General features: G+C 37.7%; 1 protein-coding gene across 4 annotated transcripts in view; it reads right to left on the reverse strand.

Moving 5' to 3' along the window:
• Positions 1 to 3,600: 3,600 nt before the first annotated feature.
• The window catches only part of LYRM4 (LYR motif containing 4), a 91,248-nt gene continuing 72,449 nt past the window's right edge, over positions 3,601 to 22,399 (reverse strand). For all 4 annotated transcript variants that reach the window (XR_003531527.1, XR_003531528.1, XM_027666795.1 and 1 more), the window contains one exon: positions 3,601 to 3,972. Coding sequence is in view for 2 of the 4 variants with exons in the window: in XM_027666795.1 (XP_027522596.1) it covers positions 3,732 to 3,972 (241 nt within the window). In the remaining 2 variants the exon portion in view is untranslated. The remainder of the gene's footprint in view (positions 3,973 to 22,399) is intronic.

Here is a 22,399-nt window from a genome sequence, read left to right on the forward strand (position 1 = left end):
TTTATAAAGGTCGTCAAACTCCTAAGAGTATGAAATAATTTGCCTGTGTTACGAATGGTGGAACAAAGCGATCAGTATAGTCCTGACTTGAATAATGCCGGGGTTTCACTGTAGATCATTATGGAAAACTCAGGAAAACAGTAGGTGCACAGCTCTTTCATGGCTCTGTTTACGCGTACGTATGGCCTGTGCTGAGTATCTGGAGAGATGCGTTTATGTTGCATTAAAGGAATTAAGTTGAGGGGCTGGTGCTTCTCCATAAAATAATTCCACCTGCTGATGTTAGAGGGTAAAAGTCATGCTTTTAAGACCTGTAAACTCGGTGATGTTTTTTATATAGAAATACCATCTGAGAAGAGTGAGTAGTAAATTAAAATCCTTCTTAGGCTGTTTCAGCATTGTATGTAAAGTGTTCACATGCTTCTCTCTTGGGTTGCTCTCCTCCCGGACAGCTGTACCTCTGGTATATCTGGGTATTTTGAAACCGTGCTTTCTATTTGAGTAAAATTTCTTGAGAAGCTGTAACACACAACAGAAATGCCTATCCTTTGAACAGTTGCTAATATTATTCAAATGATTACTTTTTTCTTTCAGAGTGCCATTTCCAAGTTTATACTGTAAAAGTAACGACAAACTTGAGTATATGCAAACATTGAAATTTTGGCTTATACTGCTGAGGTCAATAGTTTGCTAAAATGTCAAGATCAGGAAAAGACAAACATTTTTAATATAATACAAAAGCAAACTTGTTTTGCTAAGACACTGCAGCTTTAGTAAAGATATTTATTGAGCTCCCTTCTAGTCTAAGGAAAAAATATATACTTTTTATAATAGTGGACATTGTACATAAGTCATGGGACCATTCCTTTGTGTTTTAACTATTCCTGTTGTTTACACTGCTTTGACAGAATCCAACAAAGCTTCTGACAGCGTGCCAAGAGAGATTTAATGAGTATTGCAACGTAAACGGAACTGGTGAAGCACAGAAGGTGCAGCTGTAAGAGCACAGCAACTCCGAGGCTGGACCACAGTGCCAGCTCTCCAGTTCGCTGTCTCCATCAGTGACAATGAGCACATGCCTAGCCAAGCCTAAGAACAGGGCAAGTGGACACAAACATAACACTTAAGTCATCCTAGCCTACAACAATTATTTCTGTGCTGGACTTCCTAAGCCAGATGTGGTTAGTAAATATTTTCCATCCAGTTTGTAGGATTTCAATGATAAAGCATTTGGCAAGCTATCATTTAATACAGAACTGGGCATGTTATGATAAAATTCCTTAAAATAGACATCAGGCAAGGAAAAAAAATATTTATAGGTATCTTCCAATCATGTACAACTGGTAGGCACATAACTAACACTAGTTGAGCATGCACTTAAATGTATGTTACAAGGAAAGGAAACACACAGGTCTGTCCAAAACAGGGAACAATAATCTAAAATGCCATTACTGTTGGGTTTTAGTAGTAAATGCCAATACCTTTGCTAGCTTTGCACTTCAGTTAACAAGTTAGATAGCGTTATGCAGACTTTTGGACTGTAGCAGCAAAAGCGTTCTTGCGTTGCTTCTCATAAGTAATGCATAAATAATGTATGATAAGCTGATTGTTAATTTCGAATAAGAACTAATTTTTCCTTGTCTGAGAAAGTGAGCTGTCTTAACTTCTGCAGTACTGACTGGAGAAGGAGGGAAATTAGAGAGCTTGATTAATGGAGAAGTAATCTCCTTCATACTTTTGAGGGAAAGAATAAGACATTTCATATTCCCATGGCTGCATGCCTATATGAGAGCATGTACCATCTACAGCTGTATTCTTGATAAAGAACTTCACTGGAAAGGTACTGGTATTTTGGAAGAACTGATTATGTATTGAAAAGGCCTCTATTTAAAACCAAATGCTTACTTTTTCATAAACGTGGTGAAAACCTAGATTATGTTATCAATGGAGTTGTACCTCTTTATAAGTTAGGGCTACATTATTTATAAAGATGTTTATTTTGCTTCCTAGCATACATTCTCATATCTTGAAATTGTATGCAGTGCTTGTTCCAGTAATTAAGCTGTTTTAAGCAAGGATTTTGCATGTACTGTTTTAGGGACCAAATTTTTTACAGTATAAAACTGGCAGTCTTTCCAAGCCTGTGTCATCTAAGACTATAAGATGTTACTACATTTCTGTGAGCTCAGTGGAAACTTAAATAGCAATCAAACCTTTCTTCCCCTGCACTTTCACCATTAAGTGCACTAAATTATCCACTTGCGAATACGGAGATTTAAAATGCAGAATATAATGCATTTTACATATTAGAATTAATTCAATTTGAGTAAAATGTTCATTAAAAGCAATTTACATTGCAACACTTATATATCTAATAAAAGGAGAATTGTTAATGTATTTGCCTCTTATCTGAAAGTGCGAATGGAGGCTACATTTGTAGTCTTAGGTACACATAGTATTTTATTCTGTACACTGTATTGTCCATGAAATGCATCAGTATACATTTCAATCTAACTGTACAAAATTGTAAAATACACAATTTTTCCCATTCCAGTGAGGAATGGGAGTTTGTTCTAAATTATACACCTCAATTAGATACTTTGCTTTAATAATGTTAACACAGAACATGAAGAACACAAAAAAAATGTAAGTTCTAAACAAAGATGAATTTTGTAAAGCAAGAAAAATAAGAGGAGGGGGGTTTAAAGGCCACAGTGTCATGGAACTAGTTTTGAGTTTCTGTTACTTAAAAAAAACCCACAACAATCCACTGAAATAGAAGGAAACTTTTTTCTGCATGCCATTAAAATAGCTTTGCAGTGCTTAATTTTTCTGCACATTTCTCATAGAAAACAAACTTAAGCACATCAATGACTTGAGCACAACCTGATCAGAAATTTTGCTTGCTTTTGTTTTAATTTTTTGTCTTAAAAGTGTTGGGTATTCTACAGATTTAATAATAAACAATAAAATGCGATACTGAGTGTTCTACTGAGTACTTTTGCTAGGCAAAGCTTGTTGCCAATTAATGACTTAGAGGACTTGAGTTATTGTTATAGTTAGGTTATTTTCCTTCTGCAAAATTCAGGAGCTTTGAGAAAAAGGGAACCTCAGATAAAGTGATGTGGTGCTTTCTGCTAATAGCTGCACCTCAACAAGTTAAAGGACTCTGTGGTGAAAATACATTTGAAAGCTTCCAAGTCTCAGTAATGCAAGTCTTACATTCTGCTAGTCTGATCTGTTAATTGTTAAAAGTAGGACAAGACTAGTTATTAATTCCTGGAAACTAAAGAAAAAACTAGTGAAATTTTTATGTCACCTCCTGAAATGTCAAGGGATGCTCCTCAAAGAAACCACAGAATTCAGCCTGTGATATTTGTAAGTATCAAGGTCCAGGTGACAAAAATTTTGTTCATCTCTGGTTTTAATATTTAAAATAAAATATGTACTTAGTAATTTAATTCAGATGCTATATACTTTGAAATGCAACTAGATCAATAAGAACTTAGTAACTAGGTGAGGGATTTTAAATCTTGAGGGGTTTTAAATCTAACACATTTTTCATGGTCATTGAGAGACGAGGTCAGCAGCAGAATAACGTATCTGGTTACAGGTAGTTTAATGAAGTTTTATTGTCAAAGTAGGGCAGGAACTATTCCATCACATGGAACATACAAGCAAACACATTTCAAGACTATCTTACGTGCTATTTTAAATCACAGCCATATATCTTAGAACGTGTGAACCACTAGAAAATAGTACTTTGGTTGCCAAAAACTGAGTCTCTCAGGCATTTCTTCTGCCGAACAGAAAAGCTCAGTGTGTGCAGTGAATTTATGCTTCTGTATGTGGCACTGTAGGATGCTGAAGATGGTCCAGTGTTGCTTCAGGATCAGAGGCTTCTCACAGCTATGTGTTTCCTGGACTCTCAATAACCAATTTCTGCGTGGAGTACAGTTGGCCAATAGTAACCTGAAATCAAACCAAAATATCAGAAAGCCGAAACTGGAAGGTAACCAGGTTATAATTTAGGCTTCACAAGAGAGATGAAAAAAACCCCTAGGAACAGAGTAGCCCATATATTAAGCTTTTTCAAAATTACATTTTAATTTCTACTAGCATTTCTTTTTGTAAATAATACCGTTGTCTAGACCTTAAGAAAAATAACCTATACATAAAATACCAGCAGATATAAAATCTTGAACTAATGACATTGAGGAATACTGTTCAAAGTCTTATATTAAAAATTAACATTAGAAGTTATTACAGAGGAAAAGCAAGCAGGTTCTGTGTTTAGAAAAATGAAAAGAAGAATATAACGAAAAATCAAAATCTGGATATAGTCAGCCGGTATTTTTTATGCTTTTTGGGTGGAGAGCCTAGATATAAATTGTGTGGTGTGGTATTATTTTTCAGTTCCTTTGGAACCCTAATTTAATTTGCCTTAGAAATGGTGAAAACAGTTAAACAGTTGTTAGTTCAGCAGTAGCGTTTTACACACACTGGAACTACCTCTTGTTCATGAGATGGTATTCAGACCTTCTGTATTTGTGCTTTCTAGTGCAACAAGGAAATGAAAAATGACAAAAATGAAGCATTGATGCTTTGATTCCTCTTGTTCTTTAGTACTTTCTAGTCTGCCTCATAACATTAGTAAATTGTAGTTGGGTGTGTAGTTAGCAGTCGTCACACACAGCTCTTCACTTAGCAGCTGAAATGTGGAAGGAAGATGTTTCATGCAAGTAGGGTAATGAAAGCAGGAGAAGGCAACATTTATTTTTAAAAATATGAATTCTGGAGTCTAATTTTTAATATCTATTATGCCCTTTCTTGCCCCTGCTTTCTCCCTAAGGCCTGGGTACACAGTAGCTCTGTGTTCTCTTCACAAAAAATTCATATATTTAATTATGGGATTAGGACAAAAAAAGCTAGATGCTTAATTACACTAAGCACAATATATTTAGTAGAATTTAATACTGTTCAAATTAAGTCTGACAGCAAGTCAGGATCTCAAAGTAGTAAAAAATTAGGGAAGGAATTTTTTTTGGCAGTTTCCATTTACCATTTTTGTGGGGAAAAAAATCCTGGCTACTCTTAAATAGAAATTTCTCATCTATGCCCACACTCATATAGAATGTGAATAATATTGCCTTTTAGGAAATGAACTATTTCATCTTGATAAACAGCCGTGTCTGAAACTTGTAACACATTGATTTTAGTCTTGAAATATTTATTACAAGGGAGCATTTATGAGCTGCTCCAAAGGAACAGAAGTTTTCCTTGCCAAAAAATACTCCCTTCTTTTGGCACTCTAAGTTCCTAACGGCATATGAACAACTCTGATTATTTTTGAAATTACTTATGAAGTATGTTGCATATGGAATATTTAAAACAAAGGCCATACGCAACTGTGGCATGTGTTACCAACACAAATTTTAAGCTGTCAACAAGTGTTACTTGTCAAAGAGAACTCACTGCTCTGGGTTATGTGTCACGCTATACACTTTAGTTGCTGCCTTACCACAAACCATGCTGTAGTACTTAATTTTTGTATACTGTGTTTTGGAGCCCAAAGAATCTTTAATCCTTTCCCACACAGTAGAGCAAATTTAATGGGAGGCTCAGAGGGATTACAAAAATGCTGAAACCTGAATTGCATTTTTTTTTCTCCCCCAACTGGGGAGATAGATGAGACTGAGTACGTGACTTCTCAGTCAATCATATTCAGCTGGGGCAGACGGCTTTGTAGAAGAAAGGTACGAGCTGCTGTTTGCTGACCCTGTGCCAACAGGTGACATTATCTACTGCTGCACCTCTTGACTCAAATGCAATAAAAACACAGATTTATGTGTGAGCTGCTTCCTTAGTAAACCACAGGCGTGCAGGCATTTCAGAGAGTGCAGAGCCACCAGTGCTGTGCTGTCAGCCTTTGCTGGGCTGCTGCAGCATGCCTGCTCTGGTGCCTCCCTTCCAGAAGCTATGCCACGGCATTTTAAGCTGAACTTTGAAACGTAAGGATTTTTTTTTGAGCCATTAGCCTTGAATTTCTAAAGTTATGATCCAGCCTTTCCCATGTCGTTTAGACAAAACAAACAGACCTTCCATTTATAGCTGCTGAAGAATTCACATCTATAAACATCCACTGCCTCAGCAGAAGGACTGCACCGGTATCTACACAGACACTCATTAACCCTCCAAACCAAAACAGCCTTCTTACAGTGTCCTCACAGATGCCAAGTCTAAAGAAAGCCCTTCAGCAGCAAACGTCCATGTGGATCGTTCTCCCAGATTAGAGACTTAAGTGGCTACCTATTGTGTTCTTTTCTCATCATGCATGTTTGTAGCTTGTACACCACATGCCATTTACTGTTCTGGTAGGTGGCTGGAAGCCAGTGCATAGGTCAGTGTCAGGGTATTTTCATTAATCACAGGAAGCTCTTGGGGAAAAAGGCTCTACCATTTGTTCGGCAACTTTGTTACCCAAAATTTCGTTTACCTCTTTTAAGTAACACATTGCAATTGTATTCTTCAGGAAAGAATGTGCAATAAAGAACCACTTTGCCATCAGGAGAAGACAATAAATAGAAATATAAAAGTTGCTTTTCAGCTCTTTGCAAGTTATATGATGTTTAAATTTGCCTGCAAAACTATGTGCTTTTTAATCTTACAAGTCCAACCCTCAAAATCTGACAATTTGTCCTTATTCAAAGATTTAGTACAAGTCTACATGGTATCAGCTGTTTCTTGTGAACTGAAAAACTTATTATTGCCTTCTGCCTGAATCCGGGATAAGGCTTAGGGCTTCAGAATGGGATTTATCAGCAAATGTGATACTACAAATGATGAAAAAGAAATGACTGAATAGTTACTGACCCATCCTGTAACCAACCATTCCCTGGTTATTAGGTGTTTGTGTGTTCATACGGAAACAGTGCTTTTACTTTGTTGCGGGAAAGCAGCAATCACAGGAATAAGTCACTTCATGGAATCTTTCTTTGCTATTGGGGAAAAAAGCAAGTAGGAGAGGATTTCTCCGAGATAACAAAGTATCAGTGGAGTAGATCTTGCAGACCTATTGGCACTACTTGCAGAATATTACTGGAAGATCTTCTTCAACTTTTGAAGGTATGTGGCATGTTTTGCGTTTTTTATCCATACAGACATTTTACTTTGCAGCTCTGAGCTGAGGTAGAAGTGATTGCTTCTATTTTTCCAGGCTAAAAGTTGAACAGGTTTTAAAAAAATTCTAATTTGCCTCACTCATTTTAGAGTGCATAGTTCTGCTCTGAAAAGTATGATGGCATCTTTCCTTGACAGCTCTGTATAAATTCCAAATGGATGTCTACTTCAATAATCACCACATTATCCCCTCCTTAGTTGTGTTGGCTCTTCAATATAAAGGTGTCCAGGCATCTCTTTTTCCCTGTACTTTACAGAATTGTAATTACATGGTATATAGCCTGCAATCTTTAACAAATCCTGCTGAGCCCTGATGAAGATACTTTTTCTCATTGTCACTGAACACTCATCCTTATCTTCCTGCCAAACCTGACAATCTCTGAACTACTAGCTACCTGCTTGGGTGAGGACTCACTGACAAATTTCAGTGTGAATGCCCTAAAATTACTCAGGTAAGTAGCCAGGCAGCAGACCTGAGGAAAGGCAATGCCTCAAAGGCAAAGTACAGCCCAAGCGTACACACACGTGGGTGGAGCATAATAAGAATGTCCACAGCTTCAGCAAACAAATGCAAAGTCAAAATTCCAAGAAATCTGGCTTGTAATAGCTCTTAGCAGGATGGACATGTGAGAAGGAAAGACAACAATATAGGTCTCAGCCTCTGAAAGAATCTTAGCACCTTGCACGGGGGGTGACATATCTTGATTGAATCTCCAGCACACAGAAACATCATCTTTCTAACTGCAATCAGGGTATGTTCCTATGTAAATCAATGCAATATGGCTACAGACCCTTGTAACAGTACTTTTACCATCGCTTTCTAAGCTATGTTGATATAACAGTCGTACAGAAGAGTTTCCCTCCTCTGTCCCTTCTATGTCTCATCCCATTTGTAACGCAAGTAACAATATTAGCAAACTGTCTTTGTTTATTCAATAACTTTCCCCTCATTAAAATATAGTTGCTGATGTAATCTCTAGGGAACAGTTTTCTGCCCTCAAAAGCAAACCAAGCCCTGGTTTTTTTTCATGTTACTGTTTATTTTTTGATGGCAGACAAAAGTAGGAGCAGGCTAACAGGAGAGGGTGCAACACTCTCACCCTATGTGGAATCAACTTAGCAGTAAAGACAAGGCCTAAACACATAAAAGTGCCACCACAGCATAACAGTGTGAAAACACTGTAATACAACAATTCCTTTAGCTCTCAGTTATTTCAAAATTGATTTCATGAGAGGGTCATCACTGGAGAAGTAACAATGCTTTCCTCTTTTTCTTAAAGAAATAAAACTGATGCACTACAGATAGTTTTACATATTAAACATGTTTACGTATCTAATATATATGTATATAGATTGTTATATGCACAAGCATAAATATATAAAAATATATTAAACCCCCACAATCTCTAGATAGTAAACATAGCCATCCCCTCTCTTTTGTTACAAATGTGCAGGCAAGAAATGGTTACCTTATAGCAGCCAGGGATCACATATTTTCATAGTTCTTTATTATGGAGAAAAAGGAAAAAGTCCTGTTCATTGATATATTTGTACCACACACACACACAAATACACTAAATCAGATTGTTTTTTCCTGTTACACCTGAAAAGTTAACAGATGTATCTCACAGGCACACTGTTGAATCTTAACTAGGAAGAAAACTCCCTGATGACACCACAGTCATATCACATATACTGCTGCCAATCTGGGCCTCTAACACTATATGAAAAAGTTGCCCATTCACATTTTCTTGCACTATGACTATAAAATGCATCTTAAGTGAATGCTGACAAGAACAGAAATGTAAGAGAATAATGATTACTTTTAAGAGCTGGCAACAGTGTTATAAGTTGTTTACCTACTATGTTTTGTGTTATATGAGGCAAACCAATTTGCAATCCTATTGCAAAGGTAAGTGCAGTGGTTATTGTTTTTAAGAAGGATTATCTTTTTTTCCTCGTGCGCAAAACCGGATATGCTATAACACAGCACACTTCATCATAAATATTTTTCATATTAACTGAGGTCAGATTAATGCTTTTTTTCTTTGTTTGTTTTTATCAATACGGACAGCATTTTTTGCAATGATCTTACATTGCAATAGTAAACACACCAGTGTAGTACATAGTAATTAAAAAACTCAAACAGAACAAAAACTTAACAATAACTTCATTTTTGCCAAATATTTGTGTTGGTATTAAATGCTGCAGCAGCAGCCTTATTTCTCTTTACTCAGGAGAGAATGTTGAAAAACTGCATTTGGCTTCTTAAACACATAGGTTATTCCAGTTCTTCGGAATAACCGAAGCTAGAATCAATTCGGAGCTAGAATCAATGTGGAAAAAACTGATTTTGGAGATATTTCCCTTATTTTAATTGATTACATTTATTTACACAGAATGGGAAAGGAAGTGAAGGAAAGCACAGAGCTGAGAAATTAGAACTATTGTGTATTTTACTTCTGCCTATGTTTTGCAAATGCTGGCTTTTTTGTTTCATTGTGCCATAACATCTTCTACAACCACTGCTACATGAAGCTTTTGAAAAGGCAGAAAAAATTAATTTGTAGCTACCATTTTTCTGGCTTTCACTAGGTAGTGAAGTAAAGTAAACCAGCTAATAGGCAAGAATTTATCTGAAGGTTATTTCTCTTAATAATGATAAATTATGTAATTTTGTTAGAACCATATGCACTTTATCTCAGTACACCTTTATTCAGCCTATCAGAAGCAGGATGACACATTTATTTAGCACTCTTATTAATTTATTCCATGGGCCTCCTTGAAGAGATACTCTTCAGTGAAAAGAGCAGAGAATCACATCTATTCCAAAAACTATTAACACGTAAAATACTGTAATATATACTGTATATATTCATGTGTATTCGTATATGGTGATCTAAAATAGCAAGGGAATCTTCTTTTTAAATGCTTATTATTTCTTAGTTAAGAGAATCCATTTTTTTTTTAAATTACACAAATGTGCTACCGTCCTTACAGACAACACAGGCATGACAGACATGGCCTCTGCTACAAGTAGCTACACACTTGATATACCTTGAAATAAGAAGTAAGGGTCCTCAATAGGGAAAGGAAAACATTGGGAATCTTTCAAGGCCCTTCCAATCTGGGTTGTTCTATGATTCTATGAAGGCCAAGTGGACCAGATCATGTGGTCCTTCAGTAAAGTCACGCTGTTTCACTTCTGTCATTTCCTGCAATCCACTCAGCCTACAGATAAAAAGGAGTGTGACAAGGAAAATGCCACCTTAAAAGCACACAGGGCCCAACAGCAGATGGCACAGGCTGTAGCCTGCTGCCTAGGGGAAGAATCATTCCTCTGCTCCTGCAAAGGTCACCTTACAAAGATGTCAGAAAGCGGGTCAGAGGAAAGAAAGCAGTGACTGATTTTGGGCTTAAACAGCCAGGTGAAGGTTTGATACAATACACAGCCAAGGAAGAAGCAGATCTGCAGATGTAATACTCTGATTGGGTGTGATCTTTGCATACTTTTCACCATCCTGGCAATCTCCAGGCTCCTACCTCTCTTATCTCCCTACTTGTTACCTCCTAATATTATTTCGGTATCTTGCCTTTTCTCTCTCATTTGCATAGAAAGCCTCTGCCTTCACAGAGCAGCTCAAACTCTTCAGAAAGCCAAACAGGGAAGAAGCAGGTCTTCTAAAGAGTCAGTCCCATCTGGGTAAAGGGGAAAAACAATATAGGCTGATCTCTTCTCAACACAGCATGCAGAAGAGAAAAATCACTCAGTTAAGATTCTCAGTGTGACAAGGAAAGGAATATAAAACATTAGTACTTGAAAATACAGAGACAAAGAACTGGATAACATTGTGCTGAGTGTGGTATAACAGGTACTCTAGTAATGCTGAGACATTTGGTATGTAAATGCCCAAACCATTCACAGAGGACCCTATGTTTTGTAGCAACTACATAAGCAGAATTCATCAATGCCAGTGCGAGTGCCTGCCTTACTTTTGTCAGTAGTATAATACAACAGCCACTGTCACAAAACACACATTCTGCACTATGTCCATGAAAATACTGTAATGTTTGTGTATTGCAGATACATTAACTCCACAATACATACAAAAACTAAACTGTCATTATAAAAGGAAAATTTCACTCTTCAGTGTCTTCTTGGATCACTAATTATAAGAGAATTTTGCAATGAAACACTGAAGAAAAGTAAGTCATTATAAACAGATATAAGCAGATAATAAATATACTTACTGAGTAGTGTGATCAAGCAATTCTTTAGCACTAACAGGCTTTCATACTGTGAACTACTACTGCAGAACTAAAATGAGTGGCCACAACATTATAACAAACATCATAATTTAACCTTTTACAACCTTTGTGTCTGAAGTCAGAAGCCAGAAATGTCATGTACTGAAAGAATCAACTTTAGCCTTATTTTTCATGTAAACTGGGGAACTTGGCTTCTGGGAAGAGCCGCAAAACAGTTACAAAAAGCTGTTACGGCATGTTTGTAGGTTAATATCTTTCAGAAAATCACTTATCCACCTGTGCCCCCCGCCTTTTTTTTTTTAATACAGCACATCACCTTCTACATTTATCTTCCCTCCCAGTTCCAGAAAATTTCTGTGAAATTTCTGATTTTGTCCCAAACCACTGGAACTTAGTGAATACTACGTGGACCTTCTGTGTTTTTAACTGAGATTTCCCTGTCTAACTGACGATTGTCTAAAGCCTTGAAAAGCTTGCATGCTTTATCTTCACTATATTTTTAAGTGAATGGTACATAAAGTAAGTGCAAGACCTCAAAGTACATGCATTGGCTGAACTTCAGGAGCTAAGACACCTTGGGACAGCAGCTACCAAGATACTAAGGACTGAAAAGTAAGACTGGCTGGATGCAGTTCTGGGAAGATACATCTGAGGGTCTATATAGAAGAAACATGCCAGAGAATATGTCAGAGCTCACATAAAAGTAGTCCAGGAGTGTGCAAGCCCAGAGTGGTGAGAACAGCTAAAGCTGATGATTCTTCAGTGAAGAAAACACCACAGCGTTTTCTGCACAGGGCAATGCAGATGGCTCTAGAATATGCTTTTGGTTTGGTCACCTGCTGCCTTTGAAGCCAGTAGCGTTCTGATCCCAGCAGCTATTCTGATCCCAGCTGGGCTTGCGCTCACCTCCATTCAAAGTTCATACCTGTAGAATCTTACATAGCACAGAGTCACCCATGTGCATTTGCTACACTTTCACTTGGATTTTTAAGAGCAAGAAGCTTTCACAGCACCTGCAATACCAAAGCATGTGACTGCACGAACACCTGCAGTAATAACTCCATGAGACAAATGGATAATGAGTACACAACATGTATTATGCTTGAGGACTCTCCAGTGGGAGCTGAGATACCGCTCTATGCAGCATCCTGCCCAATATTTTATAGTAAGTATATATAAGTAGCAGAAGTACAGAGAGGTACTTCATCAATGCCAGTGTGAGTTCCTGCCTTACTTTCAGGGCTTAGATCTTAGATTACTCTCTTAAACAAAATAATTAGCTGTAATTAGTAGGAAAACTGCATCAATTAAGGTAGGTTGGCACAATCACTTACTATAGAAAGATGCATCAAATATTCTTCCTTTCAAGCAGAACATATATGTGTACATCTGGTAAGGCAATACAGTATTTAACTAAATAAACTTGGATTTGATTTTTTTATTTCTATTGATTTTATCCAAAACACCAAACATAAAGGGGGAAAGTTCAGTTGACTCAGAACTTAATACTGTTTAAGCTAGCAATTTAAATTTTCTGGTTTTTTAATGTCCTTTGAGCCACAAGGATGTTTTTAAAAAAATGCCTCTTTATCTGCTACTGAAGCTATATTTTGGGAAGTGAAAGACATAGTGAGCTGCTGAATTTTGGATTTGAATGGATGTTAGCTATAGTTTAATTATTTGGTGGTGATATGCCTGCTTCAAGACTCCAAACTCTTCTTATCAGAATTCCTAGTGCTGGTTACAGGATGGCACCAGGTACATTGCATTTTGTAAAACTGACAGGTGCCTTACCTTATTACCATTTTAAAGTAACAAGGCCTTTCATGTTTTGGGAGAAAACAGTCAAGTCTGTAACTTATACAATTTTCCAAGACATAAGAGACAGACAAACTTAATTTTTCCTTGTCTTCCAAGAAGACTATAACCAAGGATTAGACTTAATTTTATATGAGGAACAATATACTTTAAGGTTCCAATATGTCTCTTTCTTTGCACTGATGTTACCTTTCACACACCTCAGATGTGATTACAGGCTGAGCATTTCTCTGTGCCCATTCAAGTTACAAAATTGAATTTCAAAGAGCAGAAATAACAAACTGAATTTATCTTTAGAAAATGTAGCTGTATTTACAAAGATAAATTTTGGTTTGGATGTTTTTGATTCAATCTGCATCTTCATGCAGAAAGGAGCATGCCATCTAGGTAAATACTTAAACGTTGAGTCCCTACTGCAGTGTTGAGATCTCTAAGTGTATCAGGACAGCAATAATATTTTATATGTCTGCATTAAAAAGACTTCCTTTTCCTTGGCAAAATTCTTACAATTTCTAAACTACACTCTGTTCCTGAAAAAATCACAATCTCCTTGTTTATCTTACTTACTCTGATGAATGATATCCAAGAATTTCTTTTTTCTTGCTCAGCCATCATTCTTGATTTAGTATCTCCCAAGCTTCAAACAGCATTTTCTGTTTTCCCCTCTCTTTTGGAAGAGTTCCACGGAAAGATGTACAAAAAAAGAGCATTGCCTGGACTGTCTACATTCTTTAAAAACCTGAGTAGGGAGCTGATGGAAAGAAAGGACATTGATGTTTTAGGACTGAAGATGGATTTGCTGAATTTCAGTCAAAGTTTGTGACTGTGAGTTGTCATTTGCCATCCACTGTACCATGGACACCCTGAGATCACTTCTCTGGTTCAGCTCAGTTTCCAAACCAACACACCACCAGTCAAAAACCATGACTTTGATCTACTTTACTAAGCAACCTTGTGGAGCCACAACTGCAAACACAGTGAACCATTCTGTGCCTCTTGAAGATACTCCAGGTGACAGCAGGTAGACTTCTGTCTTCCTACAGCCTCTCCCCCGGGGCAGGAATTGCTACCCCTGCCTCTCAGCACCTCACCAAGCCGAATCCAAGCCTTTGTGCTCAAACCTGCCCAAGTTTAGGCCAGTGTCCTGCCATTAAACTGCACTTGAGCCGGGCAGCTCACGCTCACTCGGTTCCATACACAAATGAGTTAACTTCCCAGTGCTCTTCAGCCCAGCCTTTTTAACAAACACTAAGAAGAATTAATGAGGGAGAAAATAATTATTTGCAAACCCCCCAGCTTTTGAGCAGGAGATATCTGTGTTTGTATGGATATAGGGTATAGCTTACATTAACTTGTTTAATTGGAGTAAACTAAAGCAGCATTTTTTTCTTTTTTTTTTGGCAAAGATAAATTACTGGGTTAGCACAGCTGGTAAGAGCTAATTCTGTACAAAGAGTTCTTTTCAGTAGTGTGGGTGGTAAAACACTTTCAGCAACTGGCTTAATTAGTTCTTCGCTTTTTGCAATAGAACAGGACAGTTCGCAGAAGGAAAAAAAAAGAGATATTTTAACAAAAGATGTTTTATAAAATAATCCTGTTTGCTCTTCCCGTTTTGCCAGTCCTCCCTTATTTAATGCTACACTAAATGGAGGCTTGCCCTAGTATTTTGCAGCGCAGGTAACAATTAGAAGTGGGAGGTCAGCACTTACACCAAATATAGGCAGGAAGCAATGTCTGTTCCTCCACACAGGATGGAGCAGAGCATTCCTCAAGCAAAACACCCTGGCCAGAACCAAGCAACACAGTGATGGATGCACCTCTGAGGGCTTTCCCCTTAGCAAAGCAACCATAAGGCTTGTGGGTGGCTTTTTTAGCAAGGACTGGGAAGCCCGAGCTGCTAACAAGTTCTGGTCCCCTGTGCAACCTCCCTGACATGGATCATTTATATGACAACAGGCAACACGGGTGCCAAGTACAGTCATTTCAGCTTCACTGCTCCCAGCATACAGCCCACCAACTGCAGTGTAATCACCCACTGCCTCAAACAAGCATGAACTTTAACACAGACACCTTCCTTTCCATAGGAGCTGGTCAAAAGCACTCGGACTCTTCCACTAGCACACACATGGATGTGCTGCTGTCAGCAAGTTACAGCTCCTACCAGATAAAAACTGGGCTTGGCAAGATCCACTTGACCTTCTGAATGTCAGTGAGATAAAGGGCAAAAGGCCAGGGAGGGCATAGATGCTTGAATTTACCTTCATTATAGGCCATATATAAAACTGCTGGAAATTTTTTTCTACCTCTGCTGTTTTGAATAATGACTCTGAAGCTGTACTTCAGCGAGTTAAAAATCTATTAAAAAAACAATCCAAAGTGCTACAAGCGATTACCAATGTTTCTTTTTTATTCTAATTAGACTGAAGAAAGGCAGGATTAAGAAAAAATTTTGTTAGGAAAACTTGAACAAGAAGGGGAAAAATAAATTAAAAGCAATAAATAAAGAATATTTTACAAAGATAGACAAAATGACCAATTAATGAGGAGACTCTTCAGATACCTTCAAGAAAAAGCCAAACTGCAAATAACAGTGTTAATATGTATCTACAGTTCCTTTTTTTTTTTCCTTGTTTTTTTTTAAATTATGTTGGTATTTGTCCATTTGTTTCTGTTGGCAGCAAATAGAAGACAGAGGGGCTTCTCCTATAGATAATATCAGTCAGATTGATTTAAAACAAGAACCAATAAAACTTCTTCTAACTGCCCACTGCTCATTTACAGTTTGAACAGTCTAATATTGAGAATAATATTTTCTAATACATGCCTCTCCATAATAGTTGTTAGAAAGTCCATGGAATTTTTGGTTATTCGAATGTTGTTGATGAATCTTGAAAAGACTGTTTAAGCACACATTCCACGTGGGGGGGGGGAGAGGAGGCAATTATGGGGAATAAATTGAATCTAGGAATTTTTCAGTGAAGAATCCTGTCAGAAATAATTTCTAATACAATGCTTTCCTGTTTCTGTGGCTTGACAGCTTACATATTTTTTCATTTTCTTTCCATTTATCTGTATAAAAACATCAGACCCAAAAGGGAAACTGACTGACACTAAACAGAAAACATTGAAGCTACTTGCACACAAGCTACTATGAGGGACATAAATGCAAAACAGAGATTGATCCTTTATCTTTCAGTGTTAATCATCTCAGAGTTACTTTTAAGAAAAGGAGAGCAAGACTAACTGGCAAGAGATTCAAAATGATTATTTAATGTATATAATGTATTATGTCCTTTAACATACATATGCGTTCAAAAACTGTTTTGCTCATTCTATGCCAGCTTGTTTATTTTTCTATTCAAAAATGCTGTATAAACCTTACATATAAGCCTGTGTACAAAAGAAAACCCCCTCTGGGAAAAAAAACCACAGAAAAGTGAGCCAGTAGATGGCATTGTGGCACTTCAAAAGATATTCCAGAAAATTCCACTTAAAAAACATGCAAGCCTAACTATTGTGTTTAACCATTTACTGCTTAACCAATGCAATATTTTACTCCTGCTCAATGCTACAAATGCAAAACTGAATAAACAAAACCACGTGATGTAACTCCACTGTCATATTAGCCCTGACACAAATCTTGTCTGCTCTGATTCCCAAATCCAATTAGCTCTATATGCTAGATTTACAAATCTCAGCCTTAAAAGATGGTCCTTATTTGATGACTAATGTGCCACGAGCCGTGGCCATCGAGTGTATACCAGAAAAGATGTGATTAGCTGAAAACTATTTACTAAAAAGCAATCATATACAAGATCTTACAACCAATGCAGATGATATTATTCCCTGCCATACAGAAACTACTGTGGAATAGATATCCCTTAAAAATGAAATATTCCCACTTTCTTTCAGTTAAACTTCTGATATGCCCTCACAGCTAGAGATGAAAAGACTGTAGCAACCCACCAGTTTCTTGTGTAACACAGCAGTTCTCTGTAGTGCTAAACCAACACAAACTCAGAACCATACTTTATTTTGACCATCTCTGAGGAGGGGTTTGGAGCAGAGACTCCTGGAGGCCTCTTCCAGTCCCAGGTATTCTATGAGGCTTATATATCAATACTCCTCATGACATTAATCTTTTAGAAAAGGTCTAGTTTCACTATGGTATTCAATTAGTAAGGAATTTCTAAAAATCCTTGTATCATAAAAAAACCTTTCAGTATAGTGTAATTGAGTCTGCCTACCTTAAGAATCTTTATTAACTTCAATAGTGCTCTGTAAGTGTCCAGTTCCATATATTCCTATTTTTTCTATGTAATTTCTTCTAAAACAAACTTAAACAGTTTAGTTTTCCTATGGAAAATTTCATCTTCAGGTCTTAATTAGTGGATAGCCTAATACTTGGATTAAGAAACAAAGAAGCAACTTAAACTTCATCCACAAACTAATAGATCAAATATTTTTTTCTACAAAAACATCATACTCACTTGAATAAAGCTGGGCTTTGTATGTTGAATTTCCCTTCTTTTAATTATAAATAGCTTTTAAAAACACAAAAGAACACAAGAAAAATCTTTCTTCCATCCCCTATGAAGTTTCAGCATTACTGTGAATGTTGAAATATTAAAAATGGATGCCTCCTTTGTCAAATAGAGGCGGTCAGGTTGGACAGAAGCAGCCAGGAAAATAGGGAAAGCAGTTTCCTTCCTCTTATCATAGCTTTTTTTTAAGTGATCCCATCCATAGAGGTAGATGACAAGCGTCACAAACCCCAAAGCATTTCAAGAGAATAGAATGGCATAGGGGAGAACATAAGCACTGATCAATCTCATCAGTTCAATGATTCATCCTTGCTGGTATGTTGTCCCCACCATGGGTGACGAGCAGTTCCTCAGGGAAAGGGAGCATGAATATGACACACATGCATACGTCCTTCTGCTGAAATGCCTCCTCTGCTTCCAGTGACCACCACTTTTTGGCAACTTCAGGGCCATGTGACTAGAGCCATAACACCATTTTAACAGACTTGATTAATTTGTCTGATCCTCGTTTGAGCTCATCTACCTGCTGGCCTTCCCCAGTGTGCTGTGCCAATGAGTTCGACCATATAAATGTGCACTTTGTATTTCTTTTGAACTCTCAAGCTTGGGGTCTGATCATTTTGCTTAGACCTTGTAAAACATTAAAACCAGTCTCAAAAATATGTCACTATTTTTATTTTCCTCAGAAATACTTTCTTTTTGGGGAGAGCTTTCGAGTGGTATCTTCCACATGGAAAGATTAATTCCTTTGTGTGCAAATATCCAGATATCAGGAAGGAAGAGATAACTTCCTGATTATCCACTGGGAAATACTCAACAAGCTAATATCCATGTGGTCAGGAGCAGACGAAGTAGGACTAATAGGTGGCACCATTTCTGAACAGGCTGGGAGCACCTTGACCCCTGCAACTGATCTGACAGTAGAAGTAGAAAAGGCGACCTGACTGATTGTTCTTACTATTATTAAGGCAGAGTCTTTCAGAGTGCCCAGCTGTGTCTAGTGACCACACTCTGGGTCAGAAAGTCTATTGTATTGGAGTGGACCTTTGGAATAAAGACAGCATGACCTTGCGTGGTGAACTCCAGAGTGTGGTGGCTCACGGGCAAAGGCAATCATCCTTCACCATCTTATTTATGCTGTGTATTTTGTCTTGTATCCTGTGAGCGTTGGTGCTGGGGACTGACACAGAAGCAGGAAGAAGATGACACCGTCTCGCCCCATAATTCTACCTTCTGAGAAATTCATATGCAACTTAAAACTGTTACAGGCCTCTCCTGCCTGCATCAAACAGTGATTTACAGGGGACACCACTTACGTGCCAGCGAAAAAAGAAATTTGGTTATTTTCTTGTGTTCATCAGTTACCCTTTGCTATCATGAGAACGCTTGACGAGGAAAGCTGCCTGATCCAAGACAAGACACTTTTTGTGGCAAGATTTGCCCATTCTGCCCTTTGTAGCTGAATCCTCAGAATCTGATTTCCTTCCAAACCCATCCAAGTGCTTGAACTTTCTGTCCTTTGGCATACTCATAAATGTTGATTCTTCTCATGCAGTCAGTGTTTCAAGAGAATCAGAGTTGGAACATACATGGAAAAGGATTTGTACTCTGATCATGCCAGGTGGTATTTTTCCAATGCATTCAGTGGCTCCCCGTGCAGTGGCCAGGTACACATTAACAAATTTTGCTGCATCTAGTATTTGTTTGTTTTAGAGAATGGTAATTATTGCTAACCCCAAAGACAAGAGAGTTTTTGAAGATGGCTATTGTTCCAAAATAAAAGTTGTAAACAATTGGTACAAATTATTTAAAAAATTTTTAAAATGGGCTTGGTGCTGATTCACCAGAGCTGAGGCCACTGTTTAACCAAGCACCAGTCAATGGGGATTTTCTCAGATACTAAAGAAATGGTGACAACTGAGGTTGTGCCACAGGCTTTCATTGCTCTTGCAGACCAAAGTTATAGTCAGAAAAAAATACAAACCAAAACCAATTGCTCTTGCTTGCACAGACATAAGGAAGATTTGTGGTAGACTTCATGCTAACATAGTCTCTGAAGTGCTGCTTACAGGACTGGTAACTATTTGTGAAAGAGGAACTTTCTAAACCATAGACACATAAAACCATGGAGCATCTGGACCAGGCAGTGAGCTCAGTCTTACCTCTCCCTCAGGTTGGAGGCTCCCCACTGACAACATCTGTCCAGAAGGAGAAACAGATGGCCAGCTTCTCTAGACTTTCCTGCCCGCCTGACCTGATGTTCTTTACACTAGTCACTTGGGCAGATAAATAAATAAGATTCATAAGGCTAATAAGAACCCCTGGGTAAATTAAAGAGTTAATTATGTGACAGTACTTCTCAGTCCTAAACATTGGGCTAAATCACTGGGGTTCTCTGTGCAGTCACTAAAAAAAGTAGACTGACGGAAAATGCATTATCCTCAAGATACTACACTTTCTAATTTGCTGTACAATTCCAGGGTTAATTGACAACTTCTTGCTGTTTCTGAGAGCAGTTTGACAGATTTTTCCAGACACTCCGACACTGCCTACAGCAAATCTTTGTGAGGTACAATAATGTCTACTGTTCACAAGTAAAAGTTCTCAACTCAGTGAGAATTAAGTTTCTCAAAAAAAAATTTTAAACATCTTACGAACTAGTGCACAGAATCTGCTGTACACATCAGCATTTATAGACTAACATTTCTCATTTTGTTGCAAGCTCGCAATCCAATAGTTACACTAAAATATACCAGCAAGGAAAAAATACAAAGAAGTAGAACTAGCCAATTAGGAATTTCTTTAAATTGCAAGAATGCAAAATGAAATATAACTAATAAGTTAAAATTTTCTAATCTTGATTTTTGAGTATGTAAATCCTTCCCTCCAAAAACTCAGTCTTTAACTGCACAATGAGTTATAGCAAAGTTCTTAAAAGTGACATTTAAACCATTCTTCTAAAACTAGCAGGTTTATTTTGTCTGCATTTGTGCTGGTAGTAACTTGTGAAGCTGCCACCTCACTTTTAAAGCAGAGTAAAAACATTAAGTTCTCACAAGTTCCTACAGATACCTGTCAGCCCCCTACCAAATTAATGGCTTTTCTGGAGGAAAGGCTATACAGCCTGTGTGCAAGCCTCTCCATTTAATCACTAGACAATCAGTTCAGGAGAGGAAAACTGTAAATGTTTCAACTACAGGGTAAGCTTACACAAGATCTTTTAAGTGATGAGAGAACTACAATCATCAAGCCATGAGACCCAACAACATAGAAAGGAGATTTCCAAAATTCACGGGTCCACAAAATGTCATTTAAAGTTCAGACAGGACAGACCAGCGAGCTACCACAAAATAAGAGAAGGTGTATTCAGAGTCACTGCCAATTCCCTGGTGTTCTTCCTCCTTACAGTGGCTACATACCTCATCACCTAACTTTCTTTACTGGCCCACACTTCCAGTGCCAGCTTAAATTACCTTTTGATGAACACCAGGACAAAAGCCGCATAACACAATGGTTGCAAACTGAAGTCACTTCTTCCCTGCAAAGTCACAATGTAGCTTGTCCCATGGGGTGGCAAATATCTGCCCATCTCTTACTAGTTTAGATATAAACCTTCTAACATATATAGACTGGAAGCACTCGCCCCAGGAGCTTGTATCTCACTGTATTACTTCGTCCCAGCTGATGTAAAGAGACATAAATTCAATTTTTTTCAGTCACAGAGGGAAATGTTGAATTGTTAAAGGATATTGTAAGAGACGGACTAAAACTTGCCCTAATTACTACAACCTGCCTGAGTCAATATGCAAGTGCTACAAAGCTTCCCATGCAAACTGAAGAAGTTAATCTTAGAAACAAGAATGATAAATACTGTGCTTTCATGAAAACAAGCTTTTCATTTGAACTTCTGATTAGGCAATAATAATGTATTAAGCATTTGAGGGAGAAACTTTCTCAGGAAATATAGTGATAACACATAATTTTCTGTGGCTCAGATGATTTCTCCTTAGGACCATCCCCAGCTAAACTCTGATGCCTTAGTTCAACAGTTATTCCAAGTTTCCTTCCATTAGGAAGGTTATGAAGAATGACGGAATAACTCCTTAAGTCACAATTTAGTTAAAAAAGCATGGGGAAAAACAGTTTGAGCAGATGCGACGTGTGACTTGGCTCACGTCAGACTAACGAGTTTTCTACTTTATGTTTTTATACCTGAAAAGTGAATGAATGTTATTTTCGGTCTTTGCCTTACTCTATTTTCCTTAAAAAAAGAGGTGCAGCCCCTGCACATGATACAGTCATGATAACCCTGTCAAAGAAGTACCACTCCTACAGAAAGGATCTTGTGCAGTTTGTTTATGCAAGAATCCGACCCCGGAGGAAAGTGTAGTCAGGTCACTCTGGATCTGACAGCAGACCAGAGGTTCTTGAGTATGTGTTTCTAAGGTAAAAGGCAGTCAAATGCCACAGAATAAAATGATGGTGTTCAACATCATCCAGTGTCCCACCTGCAGCCACCAGTTTCATAGGGAACTCGGGGAAGAGAAGCTACTTCCTAATGTGATGGCAAGTCATCACTTACATGTCTG

This window comes from Corapipo altera, unplaced genomic scaffold, assembly GCF_003945725.1.
Source record: "Corapipo altera isolate COAL_440 unplaced genomic scaffold, ASM394572v1 97, whole genome shotgun sequence".
NCBI lineage: Eukaryota > Metazoa > Chordata > Aves > Passeriformes > Pipridae > Corapipo > Corapipo altera.